Source organism: Sphaeramia orbicularis, chromosome 1 (genome assembly GCF_902148855.1).
Source record: "Sphaeramia orbicularis chromosome 1, fSphaOr1.1, whole genome shotgun sequence".
NCBI lineage: Eukaryota > Metazoa > Chordata > Actinopteri > Kurtiformes > Apogonidae > Sphaeramia > Sphaeramia orbicularis.
In genome coordinates, this window is record NC_043957.1 from 12633562 (window position 1) to 12654265 (window position 20704).

The 20704-nt window shown below is 40.9% G+C and overlaps 1 protein-coding gene across 1 annotated transcript in view; it reads left to right on the forward strand.

Moving 5' to 3' along the window:
- naa15b (N-alpha-acetyltransferase 15, NatA auxiliary subunit b) overlaps nt 1-20704 on the forward strand; it is a 48583-nt gene that overhangs the window by 26237 nt on the left and 1642 nt on the right. The window contains exons 4-19 of the mRNA XM_030146185.1: nt 6737-6894; nt 7708-7842; nt 8182-8335; nt 11282-11401; nt 12888-12983; nt 13684-13790; nt 13951-14023; nt 14494-14663; nt 14770-14922; nt 18689-18817; nt 18915-19128; nt 19263-19456; nt 19646-19754; nt 19847-19945; nt 20040-20183; nt 20277-20374. Of these exons, the coding sequence (XP_030002045.1) occupies nt 6737-6894; nt 7708-7842; nt 8182-8335; nt 11282-11401; nt 12888-12983; nt 13684-13790; nt 13951-14023; nt 14494-14663; nt 14770-14922; nt 18689-18817; nt 18915-19128; nt 19263-19456; nt 19646-19754; nt 19847-19945; nt 20040-20183; nt 20277-20374 (2153 nt within the window). The remainder of the gene's footprint in view (nt 1-6736; nt 6895-7707; nt 7843-8181; nt 8336-11281; nt 11402-12887; nt 12984-13683; nt 13791-13950; nt 14024-14493; nt 14664-14769; nt 14923-18688; nt 18818-18914; nt 19129-19262; nt 19457-19645; nt 19755-19846; nt 19946-20039; nt 20184-20276; nt 20375-20704) is intronic.

Sequence of the window (20704 nt, forward strand, 5' to 3'; positions counted from 1 at the left end):
GTGAACTGAAACATGATACAAACAAGAAAAGCACTCAGAGTGCAAACCTCCACCAAGACAGATCTGCCCCCCCCCATCCACCACCAAAATTTAATCATTTCTTCCTTGTGCCAGTATCAACATTTTCTGAAAATTTCATGAAAATCCGCCCATAACTTTTTGAGTTATCTTGCTAACAACGAACAAACAAACACGCACGCAAACGCGCAAAGCAAAGCGATCACAAAACCTCCTGGCAGAGGTAATGATTATTTTTAACATGACAAAAATGCCATTAAAATATATTGCTTTTGACACAGGTCATTTTTGACCCGGTTAAGGAAAAGCGTAGGGGCCAGTCACTCTAAGGGTTAAATACATTCTCTCCCTTATTAGTGGGTATAAGTAACTGAATTATTTTATTGCACTCATAACAACGGAAATCAAACAAAAACTTATCAACTTTAGATTCTAGGAGCTCCTAAAACGATACTGACTTATTCAGCAAGGTATTCACTTAATATATGTGAAGTTCTGCTGTATTTGAAAAAAAAAAAAAAAGAAAAAATCTGCTATCTTAAGTTTAATAGATGGGGCAGTGTCACTGCACACTCCACCGATGTAACAAAATTTCTGCACTGTTGGATGCAAATCGTTTCTGTGTTTTCTCAAGGATTTGTGTTTATTCTAGCAGAGGAGGAGGGAGGGGAGGTAAATTAAAAGTAAATTAAATGATTTAAAAATTATTAATCAAATGAAAGGTTTTAATTTTTCCCCCAGCACTTATTAAAGTATTAGTTATGCTACTCTTTGTCATCCTCTCCCCATCTATGCGGTTTTTATTTTTATTTTATCTTTAGAAATTACAGTACAAATAATGTAAGAATAAAACAAGATTAAAAACTCACTATTGAGAGCTTGATTCCTGCCCCTTCCACTGTGGCTCATGGGACCCAACTTCAGAGAAAATATGAATGGTATTTAGTGGCACCAGATAGCATAATCAATTTCAGAGATATTTGTATCTATTAAAGGTGCCCTGCCACATGTATTTCATTCCTTTTGTGATAATATCTGAGGTTCTACCATGCACTCTGTAACATTTTTTTGTGAAAAAATGCCTTGGTTACCAAGTTTCAAGCCATTCTAATTTGGTATAGAAAGCCTGCTGGAAGACTCAGCTCGATTTGCGCCAGTTCTCATGAATATTCAACATGCTACGAGGGCCGTTCAATAAGTTCATGGCCTCACCCAGAACAGAACAACACAGACTGATAATTTATATTTTATTTTTCAACATAATCTCCATTTACAGCAATGCACTTGGTCCATCGATGTTCAAGCATCACTATCCCAACACGAAAGAATGTAACATCCTGTATTATAACAACCAGTATTTCTGGGTGAGGCCATGAACTTATCGAACGGCCCTCGTAATTTGTTTAATTGTGATTGGCTATCAGCAAGTCAATGAGAGCCTGGCTTTTCGGCATCCTTTACCCTGTGCAACAAGTGGAGGAACTGGTGGAAACTGAAAATGAAACTCGACATGCTTTGAACATCCAACTCCTGGCTTTTATGCATCTCTTGTATGAACCTTAAGTGGAATTTTCACAACTTCTAACCTGTATCCACTGGGCCCGCCTCCACTGCTCTATGGGTATGGCAGGCCAAGTCTATCACAATCTGCCACTCCCACCTCCCGTTTATTATGCTGCAGCTTGCTGTATATGAAAACTATCACTGAGCTAGATGAATTCTGTGGGCGTGGTCTCACCCAGACAAGCTCATGAATAGTAATGACTAGAGCCCGACTGATTAATCGGCCGGCAGATTAATCGGGCCGATTATAGCTTATCACCGATTAATCAACATCGGCCAATATGTAGCCGATTTATTAACTGTTTTGCTGCGGACATTCTATCGCTCGCTGCTCCTGTGTGTGTGTGTGTGTGTGTGTGTGCGTGTGTGTGTGTGTGTGCGCGTGCGTGCTGCTCGGAGAGTTAGAGGAACAGTAAATCCTGTCGGTTTCACTTTCACTTGTGCTCGGACAATGACGCTATCACCCCCCACACAGTATCACAGACCGATACCCCCCATTCTGACAAGGATGGTCCGCTAATCCCTCCCGCTCCGTCCACCCCCTCCAAAGACCGCTACTCCCCATTCCGGCCAGGATGGACCGCTAACCCCCCCCTTCTGTCTGAAAATCATGGACCCCCCCCCCCCCCCCCCAAGTCTTATGAACTATTCAGCCCCCACACACACCCATGTCCGTACACTTGTTGTCTGCTTCACAGTTTAATTCTGCAGGTATGCCTGGGTATTACTAGTGTAGGGGAGACCGGGGACAGTTGTAACACGGGTCCGTTGTAAGTCTTGCACTTGCTCTAATCAAGAACAACTTAGGGCTCACCGAATTCACTCTGCACATGCTCAGTTTAGTCCTTAGTCTACTTTGGAAGTTGTAGTGCCGTGAGGCAGAGTCATCAAAATTTGTGAGGGAAAACATAATTTTGTGGTAGTAATATTTTTACCTCTAATTATTTTTGTGATTGAATAGTTTGCTTTATAGTGTGACTCAATAAAGGTAGGCGTCGCTTACATTTTAAAGAATGATTTACCAAACATTTTTTATGTCACTACTACTATAAAATATAGACTCACATCTTTTTCAAAAGTCTGCTCTCCCTAACATAAAAACTACCACATGTGCAACCTATGGTTCCCCACAGGTCACAGACTAGTCTAATATCAGACGATTATACAGCATTTGAAAGTTGTGTAAATTAAATTTGTGAGATGAAACAAAGATTTATGCAACTGTTAATCTACCTGTCCACAATTATATTATCTAATATAAGATTATTATGTCCTGTGTAGATCAATGTTCTTATTTCATATATCGGCCAACATATCGGTTATCGGCCAATATCGGATATCGGCCGATATAATGGATATCAGCTTTTTTTTAGCCCACAATATCGGTATCAGCATCGGGCCCAAAAATCCCATATTGGTCGGGCTCTGGTAATGAGCTCAGGCATTAACACATCCCACTGACCAGCTTTTCTAATTGACCTGATTTCTCCGCTCATTTCTTTTTAGTGGCAGTAGCAGGCAGAGGGGGGTAGCAGTTCATTTTCAAATTCACTACAAAACACAAATGCCTATGGACCTAAGATATTTGAAATAACACAAGTAAAAACGTTTTTGTGTGGAAGCGCACCTTTTAGAAAGTCACAGTTTGTGTGATGGTAAAGAAAACAGCTCAGTGGACTGCATTTCTCCTCAGTGCATCAAGTACACTAAAACAGCTGTTACCTCAGTGTGTTTCAGCTCAGTCTTCAAAAGGTGAGGTTGAGAAGGGAAAAACATTACAACAGTGGACACGCTGCAGAGACACGTTGAATTTCTAATTCTGAGTAATTTTAGCCAAATGGATTAGTTCAGTAACTATCCGTGTAAAATTATTATTACACTACATGTATAGTTGGCTTCCACACCTCTACCAGCACAGGTTGCTGGCTATTTAGCATGCACATGTAAAATGGTGTCATTTTTGATTTTCTATCTATAGGTTATATTTCTTAAAATATCTATGTTGCCTTTTAAGAGACCCCAAACAAATTGTCATGGGTTAATGTGACACAGCTGACAGGGCAGGAACACACAAGATGGACCTACTGATCATGTTACCATGCTAGGGTAAGTCTCACTTGTGGAGGTCATAAGGGTCTGAGAAGGGTCCTTAGTTAAGAATTCAACTATTTCCCTCAGTTATTTTAGGTGTTCAGTGGCAAGGATTACACTGGTATATATGTCACAAGATGCAATACTTTTGTGAATTTTATATACTGAACAATATGGGAATTTGATTCTCACACACCCAAGTCTATCAAGACATGTTCACCTGGTTGCTTTCAATTAGAGATCGACCGATATGATTTTTTTCAGGGCCAATACCGATACTGATTGTTAGTACTCATGGAGGCCTATAACTGATATTTGGAGTCGATATTCCTTTGCAGTAAAAGTGAAAATATTGGTGTCAAAATTTTGAATTATATGAACTCCAACGCTAAACTGCACTTAAACTTTAAATGCCTTTAAGCAAATGTTTATTAAACAGCTTTTCTGATTTGCAACATGTCAAAGGTTTTTGTAATCTTAGACAATAGACATCTTTGTTTAAAAATTCTAACAAGAAGTGCAAAGAGCTCCCAGGCTCAGCAGCATGTCTTTATAAAGTTAAATGAAAAATTAAACAAATAGCTCCCAAAATTTAAATATAACTGAAATGGAATTTTATCTTTCACTTGTCATTGTTTTAAGTTCAAACAAAAGCAAAAAGTGCTGGGAGGTCCCAGGTTCACCAGCATCTCTTATAAAGTTAACTGAAAATTTAAATAAATAAAAAGCTTGAAAGAACGCATACTGAAGGAGTGAACTAGCCCAAAATCTCAAAATTGACCACTGCATGAAAAATCGATGTTTTTGCCTGCCATGTTTCACCTTAAACAGCCATTATTGCCGCACAGTTTTCTCTCAGATGGTGCGTTGCTGTCAGTTTCAGCAGCTTCCCATGTGGCCTACATACACACAGAATTCTCAGCCCATCCCCTTAACGTGCTATCCTGCAATAAAACTAACTCAATGTTTCTGCTGTAAAGGCAAAATTCTTGCCACCACACCGTACATTTCATACAAAAAAAATCATCACCATTGCGTTAGATTTATTTTGTGTAATATATAATCGGCCAGGACAAACGTCCTGCCCTCTCAAATGAAAGTTTGCTAACATTCAGGAGATAGGGAAAAGGTAAGTGAGCGTTAAGTTTCACTTTCACTTCCGCAGACTGCATTTCCCCCTCCTTATGGTATTTTAAGTAGGATGGAAACCCCCACCCCACCTCACCCCCCTCCCCTCCCCGCTGAACCGCGCACAGGTGGGACAATGACAAAACAGTTGTTTCAAGTTTTCCTCAAAACGCCCTCTGCGGAGTCATGTAATGCAACCTTATAATGCAGTAATTTCACATATAGTTTATTTTTTATACCACGTATTTATTCTTACTCAATTTTTACCTCTTACCAATTTTTTTTAAGAAGGGGGACCGGAGGATGTGCTCCAACTATAGGGGGATCACACTCCTCAGCCTCCCGGGGAAAGTCTATTCCAAGGTACTGGAGAGGAGGATCCAACCGATAGTCGAACCTCGGATCCAGGAGGAACAATGCGGTTTTCGTCCCGGTCGCGGAACGCTGGACCAGCTCTATACTCTCCATCGGGTGCTCGAGGGTTCATGGGAGTTTGCCCAACCAGTCCACATGTGTTTTGTGGATCTGGAGAAGGCGTTTGACCGTGTCCCTCGTGGTATCCTGTGGGGGGTGCTTCGGGAGTATGGGGTCCGGGGCCCTTTGCTAAGGGCAGTCCGGTCCTTGTATGACCGAAGCAGGAGCCTGGTTTGCATTGCCGGCAGTAAGTCAGACCTGTTCCAGGTGCACGTTGGTCTCCAGCAGGGCTGCCCTTTGTCACCGGTTCTGTTCATTATTTTTATGGACAGAATTTCTAGGTGCAGCCAAGGGCCGGAGGGGGTCCGGTTTGGGGACCACAGGATTTCATCTCTGCTTTTTGCAGACAACGTTGTCCTGTTGGCCTCATCGAACCTGGACCTTCAGCGGGCCCTGGGGCGGTTTGCAGCCGAGTGTGAAGCGAGCGGGATGAGGATCAGCACCTCCAAATCCGAGGCCATGGTTCTCGACCGGAAAAAGGTGGTTTGCCCTCTCCAGGTCGGTGGGGAGTCTTTGCCCCAAGTGGAGGAGTTCAGGTGTCTTGGGGTCTTGTTCACGAGTGAGGGAAGGATGGAGCGTGAGATTGACAGACGGATCGGTGCAGCTTCTGCAGTGATGCAGTTGCTGTATCGGTCGGTTGTGGTGAAGAAGGAGCTGAGCCGAGAGGCGAAGCTCTCGATTTACCGGTCAATCTGCGTTCCTACCCTCACCTATGGTCATGAGCTTTGGGTCATGACCGAAAGGACAAGATCCCGGATACAAGAGGTCAAAATGAGTTCCCTCCGCTGGGTGGCTGGGCGCACCCTTAGGGATAGGGTGAGGAGCTCAGTCACCAGGGAGGAGCTCGGAGTAGAGCCGCTGCTCCTCCGCGTCAAAAGGGGCCAGCTGAGGTGGCTCGGGCATCTGTTTCGGATGCCTCCTGGACGCCTCCCTGGGGAGGTGTTCCGGGCATGTCCCACCGAGAAGAGACCTCGGGGAAGACCCAGGACACGTTGGAGAGACTATGTCTCTCGGCTGGCCTGGGAACGCCTCGGGGTCCCCCCGGAAGAGCTGGAGGAGGTGTCTGGGGAGAGGGAAGTCTGGGCATCCCTGGTTAGACTGTTACCCCCGCGACCCGGCCCCTGATAAGCGGTGGATAATGGATGGATGGATGGAATTTTTACCACTTTTTTTTTTTTTTTTTTTAAATATATCATGGTATTTACCACGGTGAGACAGAAACCGTATCTCTCTTCTCTGTATGTCCTTAGCATCTAGTGAATTGACAATAAAAGTTTCTGAATTGTTGAAAAATGAAAGTGATGTTAATAAAGTTGTTGAATGTGCTGTTGGATGAAATTCACACATGCATCCACAGAAATCATCTGTCTCTGTGTGTCTGTGAGTGTGTATGTTACTAGTCTGTAAACTTCATATTGTATGCAGGAAATGTGTGTGTTCCTTAACTCCCTGTGTGTCCCAGGCTGGCACGTATACGGCTTACTGCAACGCTCAGATAAGAAGTACGATGAGGCCATCAAGTGTTACCGCAATGCTCTGAAGTGGGACAAGGACAACCTGCAGATCCTCCGGGACCTTTCCCTCCTGCAGATCCAAATGAGAGACCTCGAGGGCTACAGGGTGAGGACTGGTGTGATATTAGGGGTCAATCAATCAATTTGAAAAACACTCTTTTCTGTAATGTAGTTAATTTCAGGACCCTAAAGATTAGGACTGCCATGAAAGGCAGAGCTTTGAAATGTGTCACGTCGTCTTTGTTATACAAGAACAGAACAACAGACTCCAACAATATGTGGGGGAAAGAAGTTTCCTGAATACCCACACTTCCATCTGTCACTTTCCTTGATCCAGGACTGTGTGACTCAGATCTGGAGAGGATGATGCATATCAGCAGGCAGATACCAGGTTGCAGTCGGTCTTGACTACATTGTCAAGACCGACCAATAAAAATTTTCATTTCCCTCACCAAATAAGCATCTAAATCCCAGGAGAGCTGTTCTACATTGAACAGCTCTACTGGGATTTAGATGCTTATTTGGTGAGAGAAATGAAAATCTAAAAGCCTGTTTGAAAGGATTAAAAATATGCATGAAAGACCAATAACAGAAGGGTGCTGAGTGAGTGCAAGTTTTTTGTATTTTTTTTCTCACCTTTCTTTCTGACTTGGAGTACCTTGCATCAATACGATGAATCAGCAAAATTGCTTTTCTCCAACTTAAGCAGCTAGTGGTCCTCTCCTAGTTTAGTCATAATACAGAGGCCATAAACTCAGCTTTTTCATCACACTGTTGGGTTCAACATTAAAGAACCAAATACAGTGGAACATCTCAGTATGAATTTAATTCTCTGATGCTGAGACAGATTACTCTCAGATCGAGGGTACAGTTATACTTTAAACCATGTCTAAACTGTGTTCCCTGTTTCCTCATGTAGGAGACGCGGTACCAGCTGTTGCAGTTGCGTCCAGCACAGCGTGCATCTTGGATTGGTTACGCCATCGCCTATCACCTCCTGGAAGACTACGAGATGGCTGCAAAGATCATTGAAGAGTTCAGGAAAACGCAACAGGTAATAATTTTTATATTCAAGTGTTTTGCAGTCACAGATGCACGTACACTGACTACTCACATATGAATATGAGTAATTTTAGTTGAAGTATGGGAGTTTTCTGTACGTTTGACATGATCACAGCAACAGTAGAGCTCGAATTCTCTTTGGCCAACTCCTGACAAGACCCGTGTACTTCCTGTATTTGTGCCCTCTATTTAATACATAAAGCTGGTGTGACTATTTCCTGAACACCAAAAACACAAGTCCACCAGTATCTCCCATCTTTTTCACCTTAGTTTAACAAACTATGGCTTTTTTTTCTGTTATTTACACATGTATCTTTGTGTGTCTGTCCAGACATCTCCAGACAAAGTGGACTATGAGTATAGTGAACTACTGCTGTACCAGAACCAGGTGCTGCGAGAAGCGGGTCTGCACAAGGAGGCCCTGGAACATCTGTGCAACTATGAGAAACAGATCTGCGACAAGCTAGCAGTGGAAGAGACACGAGGTTGGACGCTGTGCTTTATGATGACTTGTTCAGCTACGATTTTTGGTCCAGATTTTTGCACTTTTGTGTCTGTGTCTAAAGTAAATTTGCACGTGTAAACCATGTCTATCGAAGCAAATGTGTGCCATCAGATATTGAATGGTTGTATTTTGCAATAATTTTTTTTGTTGTATTTTGTGATTTGAATTGTTTAGAGTTGAATTTTTTTTAATAGTTGTATTTTGTAATTTGAATTTTTTGTAGTTGAATTTTTTTTTTAATCATTGTATTTTGTTATTTGAATTTTTTTTTATAATTGAATTTTTTTTTTGAATTGTTGAATTTTTACAGTTTCATATTCTGAATTCAATTATTTAAAAAAAAAAATTAATTCAATATTCTCAAATACAATATGTTTCAAATTCAATCTAAAAAAATTCGATATGACATCTTGACCAGGCAAAACCAATGAAGTACTGAGCCACTCAATCTAATTTTCACCCAATCATACGTCGTACCGATCACATGATGCGCACGAAGCGGCGCAGGCTGGGACTGCTGTGAAAAACCATTGTCTTGTTTCGCGTGGGCGTGGTTTACTGGAGCGTCGCCGTGCACATTCTTGGACCGCTTGTTGATCGTGTAGCGCCGTGCCCATGCTTGTCTTCCCAGCTGCGCTGCAGCAGGACAGGGTCTGGTACTGGAGAGGCTCTCCCAGAAGTAAGCGATGCTCTTGTGTTTACAAGCCTATCTTGCAATCCACAGGCGAAAGACACAAATATTCACTCTTTGGTATGTGTCATAAACATAAATATGTGGATTTCTATATGACATACGTAGAAACAAATTGTAAGAATTATCTGTAAATTGATAATTAGTGAGGTCAGCAGAGTGGTATTGTTATCCAAGTTTATGTGAGGCATAAGAAAACACTGACAAAATGAACTTAATGCATTTCAAATGGGTTTATTCACACTGAAGTAAAAAATAACTAGACTCAAATACAAAATGTTTTAAAAACTTTACAAAAGGGAAAAAAAATCCAGGTGCTGTTGGTGTGAGTCTGCCTCCTCGTCCATGGACAACAACTGTAAAGAACAAAACAAAGAAACCGTGGTTTAATTGGACATGTTCTCCCAAATGTGGACAATAACCCTGTCTAGTGGAACACAGTTCAGGTAACTACTCGGTTCAGTTCTGACTTTATTGAACCCAGGAAACAGTGTTGGAGACAACAACACGGAAATGTTATTGTTAGCTTGTTGTTAGCATACCAGTAGCTAGTGTTTTAAAGTCTGTAATGTTTGTAGCTCGCTTTAATCTCTGAAGTCGACTTTTTGTGAGCCATTAACCATGCGTTTGAGAAACAAAACTTACCAATATCGTCTGCCGCTGTTTGAACAATAGGGCTGGGTATCGTGGCCAATTTCCATAATCTATTCGATTTCGATTTATAAGATTCTGAATTGATTAATCACGATTCAATTCGATCCAAAATGGATTGATTCAGTATTGATTGATTCAGATTAATTTAGTGATATCAAAGTACAATTGATTATTTGACTGCCGCAGTCATGCAACACATCAATACTGGTATAAATATTGATATTAGAAAGGAAATAAATATGACATTTCAGCAGTAAGTAGCTGAATCTGCTCTTAAATAATGAACGGGACAGAAACATTCCCATGTTTCTACAGTGGCGTAGAACGAGCTTCTTCATCTTTATTCTGTTTTACAGCTGGTGGCCTCTACTCACTGGGGGGGGGGGGGGTCACGCTCCTAGATTGTTGGTCGGGGGTGGGGGTGGGGGGGTAGCGTAGCGGTCGGACATTGTCGCTTTACTATTCCTCTAACTCCATACTCAGCCATAGGTGACGGTATGGATCCAAGTTATTATTCCAAGAACGACCGGCTTCCGCGACTCGCCTCGGAGAACCTTTGGGCGGCCAGTTCCTTCACACTGCAGGTTCGAGTTTGAGGCCAGGAGGACCTCCAGCGGAGGGGTTTTCCCCACCCTTCCTCCGCGTCTTTTCCGCACCAGAGCCATCGTGAGCAAGACCAAGGAGTTCGCAAGACAAAATTAAACGAAATCGATCTAAGATGGATTAAATCGATTTTTCTACCCAGCCCTATTGAACAACAGACCTGTCCACAATCGAAAGCCTCCAGTCCGTAATGCTGTGGCCAAGTTCAGTGTATCGGTTGTCTGATTCACCGGTCCCCTAAAATTCAGTCCAGCGGGTCCAAATGCGGGGTAATTTTTTTTCAGCCATCCGCTGTGTCAAAGCTGTCTTTTCTGGTCCCTGTAGTCCATCTTTAACTTTTCTAGTTTGTTTAGAAGCTGGTCCGGTCATATCCATCTCTCTTTATATTTTTTCAAACACCCGCTTTGTGCGAGACGTTCCCTCCAACTTGTCTTGGACTTGGGATGAAGCCCACAGTGTCAGAAAACACTGGGTCTCCTCCTGTGTTCACTGCTGCTTGTTTTTGGCATCTATTACTCTTTCTCTAAAAACTAAACTAAACTAAAAACCCGCTGGCTGTAGTTTTTAAAAGGCCAGTTCATAGCTTTCACTGTTCCTGTTTGGTTCTGTAATCTCGACCCACCGATGACGCAGGGGGTCACTTCATCAGTTCTTAGTGTGGCCAGTGGGCGGAGATTACAGACCCAACAGGCATCTAATGAACCACATTTGCTTCCATACATGTCCTTTGTTTGGAGACATTTAAGTCTGAAAACACAGAAAAGCAAGATGGTAAAATACAATGAGACCAGTATTCTGATTTATGCTATATCATACAACAAACCAGTTAACCAACATGGTATTGGAGTCAGCGTATGTCCAAATTCAGGTGTCCTGAAACTTAGTAACCTGCAACTACAAAAACTGTTGCCTCTTGAAGGAGGTGGTTTTAATCACATGTTCCTTGACACTGCTGATGTTCTTCTTGTGTTGTTTTAGGAGAACTGCTGTTAAAGTTGGAGCGTCTGGAGGAGGCAACAGAAGTTTATCGTTGCCTGCAGGAGAGAAATCCAGAGAACTGGTCCTATTACCACGGGCTGGAAAAGGCCTTAAAACCAAGTATGTTCTTGTTTTCAACAAGTACCAAAACAGGCTTTATAATGGACAATCTACACTTGACATTTTTTTTTTTTCATAATTCTCTTTTATTGAAAGAATTCAGATTTTTTTTCACACATTGAAAAAACAGACAAATACAGAAACTATACACATCCAGAGAGTAGGTGTGAAAAAACAAAACAAAAACATTTACAGCAGCTCATCATGGTCCTGGCATACAGGATCCCAAAGTAAAGAATCAATGTATAAATAAAGATACATAAAAACACAAAAACATATTTCCTTCAGAGGATTTTGGGTTCATATTCATGCATTCATCTCAGCAAAATCAGGTCTCAAAGGCTTCACATATCTCACCCATCCCTCCCAGTGCTGCACAAAAAAATCCATCTTCAAATTTACAGTAAAGGTTATTCTTTCCATCCTATAAATTCCCATGTCTATCCAATTATTTATTGTCGGTTCTTCCTGTGTCATCCATCATTTAGTTATTGCTTTTTTTCCTGCAGCCAGTAATATGCTGAATAAGTATCTGTTTATGTTTTTGACCTCTGGAGAGATGAATCCCAAATACATGGTTTTGAAATCAAAGGGTAAGTAGGTATTACGAATGATTTCTATGGCTTTATGTATTTCTTTCCAATAATGGTTCATTTTTTGGCATTCCCAGAAGATGTGGAAATGATATGCAGTGTGGCAGCTATAATGCCTCCAGCACTGTGAATTCCCATTTGTACAGTGTGACTTATGGTTAGGGGTAATAAAGAAACGAGTTACGTTTTTCCAACAGAATTCTTTCCATAAGTGAGACTTTGTACTTTTCCATTGAAACTGGCAGATGTTTCGCCATTCTTCGTCCGTTATTGTTAGGCCTCCCTCTTTCTCCCATTTATCTTTTATGTATCTTGTTGAGTAATTGTTAAAGTTATAGAGACTTTTGTACAGTTGTGATATAATGTCTCTTTTCATATCTGATTTATATGCTTTTATGAATAGCTGGATGAAAGGTTTGCTGTCTTCTCTGATACTCTTCTTTTTGATGTTTTGGTTGTGATAGTTCCTTAATTGAAGATGCCTATAGAAATCTTCCTTTTCCAAAGAGAACTTTTCTTTTAATATTTGAAAACTCATCATTTCATTTTTCTGTATGATGCCACTCAGTGATGTTATACCCTTTTTAATCCACAATTTAAATCTGGAGTCTAATTTATTTGGTAGAAAATCAGAGTCGTATGTGCACCAACTGAGAATTTTAATATCTTTTTGTAATTTATATTCTTTTATTGTCCCTATCCACATCTTTAAGACAGATTTTATCCTTTGATTTTCTATTTTGTCTATGTAGTCCTTGAGGTTTTTATCGGGCAATAATGCCTGAGTGGGGATGTCAGATAGTATTTTACATTCGATGTCTTTCCATTGTGCTTCATAGGATAGATTACACCAACACAATACACTTGACATTTTCAAACTCTTTGATTTTTAGCTAGCGTAGAAGAGAGACAGAAGATCTATGAGGACACCTGGGAGAAGTACCCCAAAGGACTGGTTCCTCGCAGGCTGCCCCTCAACTTCCTTTCTGGTGAGGCAGTAATCAGTTTTCTTTCATCTAAATCGGTGATCCCGTTTACATGCACACCAATACTCCAATCATTATCCAGTTTTTGGATTCATCAGATTATTCAAGTGATCATGTAAACAGGATAATCTGATAGGCTTTATCCGATAACGGCAGTAATCTGATTATGAGAAATCGGATTAACACATCTAGATTTCTCCCCAATACTCTGATGTCTTCATGCATGTATACAGGTTAATCTGACTTATTTCATTCTTTTACATCTGTGCATGTGTAAACACTATTAAAAATAGTAGAGAACAGAAGTTACGTAATTAAACATGAGTGGAAGACAACAGGAAGTTTAAGTATACCATCACTACGTACGTACATACTCTGAAAGAAATCCAATAATGGACTGGAGCATCTACATCAGAGTTTTTTGATCATCGCATTTCTTAAGTGCATGTTAATGCGTTAAATCTGATTTTTACAATTATCTGATTACTCCCAGATATCAGACTTTTATGGTCATGTAAACAGGCTCAGTATCTTGAGTTAAAGCTACATTTGTTTTTTTTTTAGAGCAAACTAGCTGTAGCTGTGTTGGATTTCTTTTCTCAAATTACTATCTTCAAAGTCCTTTGAATGAACTAACCATCAGTGATGCATATTTGATTTTATGAAGCAAAGTAAATGTTATAGAACCACTTCCTCTGTACAGGTGAGAAATTCAGAGAATGTCTGGACAGGTATCTGAGGATGAACTTCAGTAAAGGCTGTCCACCCGTCTTCACCACCCTCAAATCACTGTATAATGACAAAGAAAAGGTACTAGTGCTGTTTGGAGAAATCTAAATCATAACCATGAATCTGCTTCTTTAAATTAGGGTATATAATGCACCAGAGAAAACAGCATACATGTCTGTCAATCAGAATTAAAACTAGGTTTCTTTCTGTTGTATGGCAATCATCCTCCCTCTCTTTGCAGGTTGCAATAATAGAGGAACTGGTGGTTGGCTATGAGACTTCACTAAGAAGCTGTCGAATGTTCAGTCAGAACGGTGAGGAAAAACTTACACGGTGAAAATGATGTCTCTTAAGCCAACAGCTGTTATTCTCTTTTATAGCTTTAACTACTGCAGTCTTTTCAATTGCAGCTCTGAACACTAAACTCAAAACAAGCAAAATACTATATATATGGTTTAATTTGTGATATGGTTAGGTGTACCAGAGATGAATGGTTGGGTAAAGCATCTTTAGTATCTGACTTGAGTGGCATTTATTAGATAGTCCTTCTGATTAGATCTTCTTTAAACTGAATTTTACTGGTGTAGAAAAAGTTCTGTTATTGTTTTTTTAACTGTCCAAAGTGTAGATGATGCATCAAGACAATCACTGCATCTGTGAGGATAGTAACTTCTTCACCTGTTCCCAATATGGGACTTGTATAAAGTATTTGATTAGGCTAGTTCAAAATACTACCTCCATTTCACTACCTCCACTGTTACAAAATTTGTCTGCACTTTTGTAGATGATGGGAAGGAGGAACCACCAACCACGTTACTCTGGGTCCAGTACTTCCTGGCACAGCACTATGACATGATTGGCCAACAGACCCTGGCGCTAGAATACATCAACACAGCCATTGAGAGCACGCCAACGCTGATTGAACTCTTCCTGATCAAAGCCAAGATTTATAAGGTAAAATCCAGCTCATAGTATATATATTTACAGTTTCTTACAACTGAACAATGTTTTCAGTAGACTGCATGTTGTGACTATTGTATTGACCTTTGTCATTTCGCAGCATGCTGGGAACATTAGAGAAGCTGCTCAGTGGATGGATGAGGCCCAGGCTCTGGACACAGCTGACAGATTCATCAACTCCAAGTGTGCCAAGTACATGCTGAAGGCTGGCATGATCAAAGAGGCAGAGGAAATGTGCTCCAAGTTCACACGGGTGAGAAAACTGTGTGGGTGTGTACACGCATAAAGCTGACAAGCTGCAGAAAAACATCCAAACAGATGCTCATTTACACTTAATGTCATGCAGGGATCAGTGATGAACAGTATATTTCCATGTTCTCAGAATATTTTTGAAATTCAAAGGCTAATTTACTGTGTTTTGTTGTTTGTTTTTAATCGCAGAAACTTGGACACTTAATTTATTTAACATTTCCCCTTTTCTATTGGTTCTAGACTGTTGTTTAAGCAGTGAAATCTCTAAATTCTTGCAGTGTTTCCAAAAATCTTGTTGAACATTGAAAACTTTGATTCTTTGGTGCCTTTCAAAGAAACTGTAGAGGATAACAAATTGATACTTAAATATCACAATATCTGATTTTAAGAAATTTGATCAATTTGAGCAAAAAATGCTGTATTGATTTTTAAATTAATATTTGACATGCAAAATTTCAAAACAGTTATGTTATCTTCAGCTACTCTAAACCCAGACAAGGAATTGTAGAGTCAACTTGTCACATACTGTAGGTGTCCCTTGCCATCAAAACATTTTATGCTTGGTTAATTTATCCTGTTTGTGTCCTTGACCAAGGTGTAAGCGTTTGTTTGTGGATTGAACAGCATCAGGGTGCTGGTTGCCGGTGTTCACTGGCAACCCACTGCTCCTAGTGGACTAGGATGGGTCAGATACAGAAAATCTGAAAATTAAATTAAAAAATGCTCAAAATACCTGGGGCCTCATGTACAAAGACTTGTGTGGATTTCATACTGAAACCTGGCGTACGTCCAAATCCAGAAAAGTCCGTACTCACAAAAAAATGCAGATAAACAAAACTGTGCGTACGCTTGAATCCAAGCACACTTCCTTTGTACATCCCAATCAGCGTGGAATTGACCGCATATGTTGGAGTACCTAACTCCTCCCTCTCCATGCCCATATTTAAATATGCAAATCAGCATAAACAGGGTCTGCAGGTGGGATTCCCTCTGGGATTCCCCTCTCTGCGTGATCAGATGATGACGTCAAGGTTTACGCAAAGCGGAGGCCAAAATAGGCGGAAGGAGAAAAGAGGGCGAACTCAGCCCGTTTGAGCAGAGTCGCCGCTATTTTGAGTGACACTGCTCTCACAGGGGCGACTTGAATCATCCCCAAGGTAAATATATATTTAGTATTTGTGTAACTCACACATTAGTTCATTCTACGGGTCATACAACAGTCTGATCACAGCCAAACAAGATAAAGGTTCATATGTAATCATGCCAGGATTTCCAAGAGGAAATCAAAGACTTGTGTTTAACCACTCCATTTATTATTTCCCAAAAGACAATGAGACAGTAGACGGTGAGGCGCAGTTTCAGTCTATCAGACCGTGGATCCAACAGCCAGCTGCTGTTGCCCATTCTCAGCCGCGTCCTCACCCGTGCTCATCTGAGTCACCAGAGGACATTGTGTGGGCAATCGGCGGCGTCAATGAGCACCTGGACCGACTTATAAATATTCCCACAGACATTAATATTACATTAAATGCATTTATCAACAAGTGAATTCTGTGTCCTTGTCTCTTCATGTGGTTGAAATCACATCCTGTTTGGATGGCAGAATTGGCATTGATGGGTCCAGGGTTGGTCTGGTTCTGGTGGTGGATGTGCTGCTCTGACAGCAGGATGACTGTCGGTGTGTTCATTGTTTAACTGTGTGTTTCTGATGTGCACATCAATCGGAGGAATGACCTTTGTCACATTATTAACAATTTCTCAGTATCACCTCTAAGTGTCACCAATGGTTCAAAAGCACTAGAAACGTGCGTATGCCAGCTATGAAGTTGGCGTGGAGGACTGCACACTTCCACAGTCATGTCCCTCTTTGTACATCTGAACGTGAGCGTGGAAAAGGGCGTACGTTTTTGTGCGTATGCAACCTTTGTACATGAGGCCCCTGGACCTGAGTTCAGCAGCAGCTCTGTTCTGATCCTGAGCAAAAGTCAGAGCAAGTGGACTACAGTGCTTCACACACTTTTGGATAGTTTGGGAGAAAGACTCAAATGGGTGGCTGGTCTAACTCATACAGATTTAGCTATTGGTGCCAAGATTTATAGTCGACAAGGTTAGCTTTTTCTATGATGTCAAGACTGGTGGTATGACTATAGAATAATGATCTTATGAGCTGTTGACCCAATGCTAAAGAAAAAAAACTAGTATGACTTACACATTTGTCCTGAACAATGACAACATATCAAATTCACCTCAGTTTAATTATGAAAGTCCAGTCTTTCACACAGGTTATCATTATCTTTGATTTGTCTATATTTAGCCTTTTTTAATGTATGTAATAAAAAACAAAAAGATCAGTTTATTATTTTTTATTTATTTCTCCACTGCTGTTGCTTGTTTTTGATTGTTACCACAGTAAGTATGCACATGTTGGTATGTTGTTTTTTTTTTATATTAAAATGGCAGTTTTCTTATTTAAATCATATTCACAATATAAAACCACAATTTCCTCACCCCTTTATTAGATTCAAATTCAGACTATGTTAATCCCCGAAGGGCAATGCAGTTCACAGTTACCCTGCCTTATTGAGCATCCAAACAATTAGGGACGAAGAAACAAATCCAAAACATTCATAGCAGCATATGACAGCCACATACACATTCACCTGTCAGTACTCATAGAACAGCAACCAGGCACTAAATTCAACAGTGAAATGACTAAGATGCTAAAAAAGAATAAAAACACAATAAATAGCAAATAAAATAAGCTTCAGTCACTTCCCAGCACTTGGCAGCCTGATAGCTGAGGGAATAAATGAGCTGGAATATCTGTTTGTTTTCCAAGGGGGTGCATAGTAGCGCCGTCCAGAGGGCATGAGAGAAAAGTCGGGGAAGAAAATGTGTTGAGACTGATCTATAATTCCCCTGGCTTTCTGGACCATGCGTTTTTCCCAGAGAGAGCTCAGGTCCGTCAGCTGAACTCCAATAATCTTTGAACAGACTTTAACAATCTGGTTCAAGCTGTTTGTGTCCTTTACTGACAGTCCATGGAACCAGCAAAGCTATTATGAGCTATCATGATCCATATACACTAGTCAACATTTGCTAGGGATCAGGACTATAACTTTGCTATATTCGGGGATGTAATTCTGGAAACTTGAAAATTTACTTTCCCAGTGGAGTACAGCCTGCGGATGCGGATGGTGGCCACACACATTATTGACATCACACCGTATGTGTTTCAGAACATTCTGAGTGGTTTCAGTGAGAACAAAATTGGAAGAGTAATTGTTGTGAACTCTAATTTCTAGGGTTGTATCACCCTTTTGCCTGAAAGTGCAATAAAAATTTGTTTTTTTTACCTTTTAGTCCATTTTTCTTTACATGACTAGCCAAAGTACACACATAATATATGAAGTCACCTAAAATATTATACAACATCAATTATTGTGCAAATATAAAACTGATCCCTAGCAAATGTTGACTAGTATATAACCCCAGACTCATCCCTATGAAACAAGCAGCCACAGCACAAAAACTTTCACAGGCAGGTTGAATATCCGTCTTTCTGTAGAGCTTTATTGTTCAAGATTTGAGCTTGGTTTTTTACTTCAGTAACTAAAGAAAACTGAAAAAAGAAAGACCAAAGTCTGAACATTGCAGCAGACCATAGTATGTCAGAACAGTGCTGTTTAGCACTAAATGGAATCCATACAATGTCTTGTTTGATGATTTAATTTGCTGATTCATGGCTGCATTTTGCCTTTGCCTAGGAGGGGGCCTCAGCAGTGGAAAACCTGAACGAGATGCAGTGTATGTGGTTCCAGACTGAGTGTGCGCTTGCCTACAAGGCTATGAACAAGTTCGGTGAAGCCCTCAAGAAGTGCCATGAGATTGAAAGAGTGAGTCCTTCTAGAAATGGTCAGCCATGGTGTGTAATGTTTTGCACAGAAACTCCCCATCTGCCCTGAATTCACACCGTCCCTTCTCACTCATTAGCATTTTGTAGAGATCACGGACGATCAGTTTGATTTCCATACGTACTGCATGAGGAAGATGACGCTACGCTCCTATGTGGACCTACTGAAGCTGGAGGATGTGCTCCGAATGCATCCCTTCTACTACAAAGCTGCCACCACCGCCATCCAGATCTACCTGAGCCTCCATGACAATCCCCTGACTGACGACAGCAAGGAGCTTCAGGCTGATACTGGTGAGGCTTCAGGAGTAATTGCATCACTCCAGAAGAGATGGATTCACATTTTCACTGCTCATTATTGTATTGAATCTGTCAGAGAGTGTAGTAAAATGAAAATGATAAATTTAGCTTTGCTCTCTCTTCTTAAGCTAACCTCTCAGACAAAGAGCTGAAGAAGCTGAGGAACAAACAGCGGCGAGCTCAGAAGAAGGCTCAGCTGGAGGAGGAGAAGAAGAATGCTGAAAAGGAGAAGCAGCTTAAAAACCAGAAGAAGAAAAAGGAGGATGATGATGAGGAGATTGGAGGACCCAAGGAGGAGCTGATCCCAGATAAACTGGTTAAGGTTAGTAGCTGTGTTTTTCAACCACTAGGTCAAGGAGTCCTCAAAAATGCTATATAATGTCTTCACAAATGTGTTTTTTGACACATTATCACAACAGGTTAATCCAGGACAAGTAGCCCAGTGTTCTCCCTGTGTCATTGTCCCTAAAGCTGATGTTACTGTTCTTTCTCTGTCACCTTTGGTTTATAGGTAGAAAATCCACTGGAGGAAGCAGTCAAGTTCCTGATGCCTCTGAAGCACCTTATCAAAGATAAAATAGACACACACTTACTGGCTTTTGAGATCTACTTCAGGAAAGGTCAGCAAACCAATACAGACTACTTTTTTCCCCTCAACACTGCTTTTTCTCCTTTTAAATTTTTCAACCATGTTGCATCTGTCTTCCCTCAGAAAAATACCTGCTGATGCTACAGTCAGTGAAGAGAGCATTGGCCATCGATGCAGATCACCCATGGTTACACCAGTGTCTAGTACGCTTCTTCAGAGGAGGTAAAGATTCTTGTTACTGGGTCCTACTTGAGCTACTTTTAATTCCTTGCATACATCATATATCCCTCCTTTTTTCTTTACACTCTACTTTCAGTGTCTGAGAGCAAGGGGCTGCCGGAGGTGGTCCGGACGGTGCTGAAGCAGGAGATCACCCGGCTGTTTGGAGACAGCAATGCTAAGAGCTTCAACCAGGCCTACCTCACCAAGCACTCCAACTCTATACCCCACCGGTTGGCTGGTAGGTCTTTTTAAGATCCCTAGTAATATTCAGTATTTGGACATTTTCGTTCCATGACTGAGAACTATTTACCTCTCTTCCTCTGTCACGCAGCTGCTAAGATGATGGTGTATCTAGACTCATCGACAGAAACAAAAGCAGCAGAGCTGGCCACTGCTCTAGATGAGTCACTTGACAACAGAACCATACAGGTTTCACTAAGTCTTTGGGTTGTTTGGGTACTTTGTATTCCTTTAAAGAAAATACAGTAGTTTGGTTGTGACAAGTGCAGTTGATGCTTCTGTAAAAGAGTGTCTGGGATTCTCATTTTGATGGGACATTTGCAGGGATTTAGTCATTGTAATACCATGTGCAAAGGCCACATGAAATGTATGTTTTTGTTAATCCTTGCAATTTTTCGTATGTACTGTAGTTGAATCTCAGTTTCTTTCATGTCACGGGGAGCTTTTAAATGGTAACAGATTGGAAGGGTAGGGAGGCAAAGAATACAGATTGAAATATTTGTCAAGTGGTGGGATTAT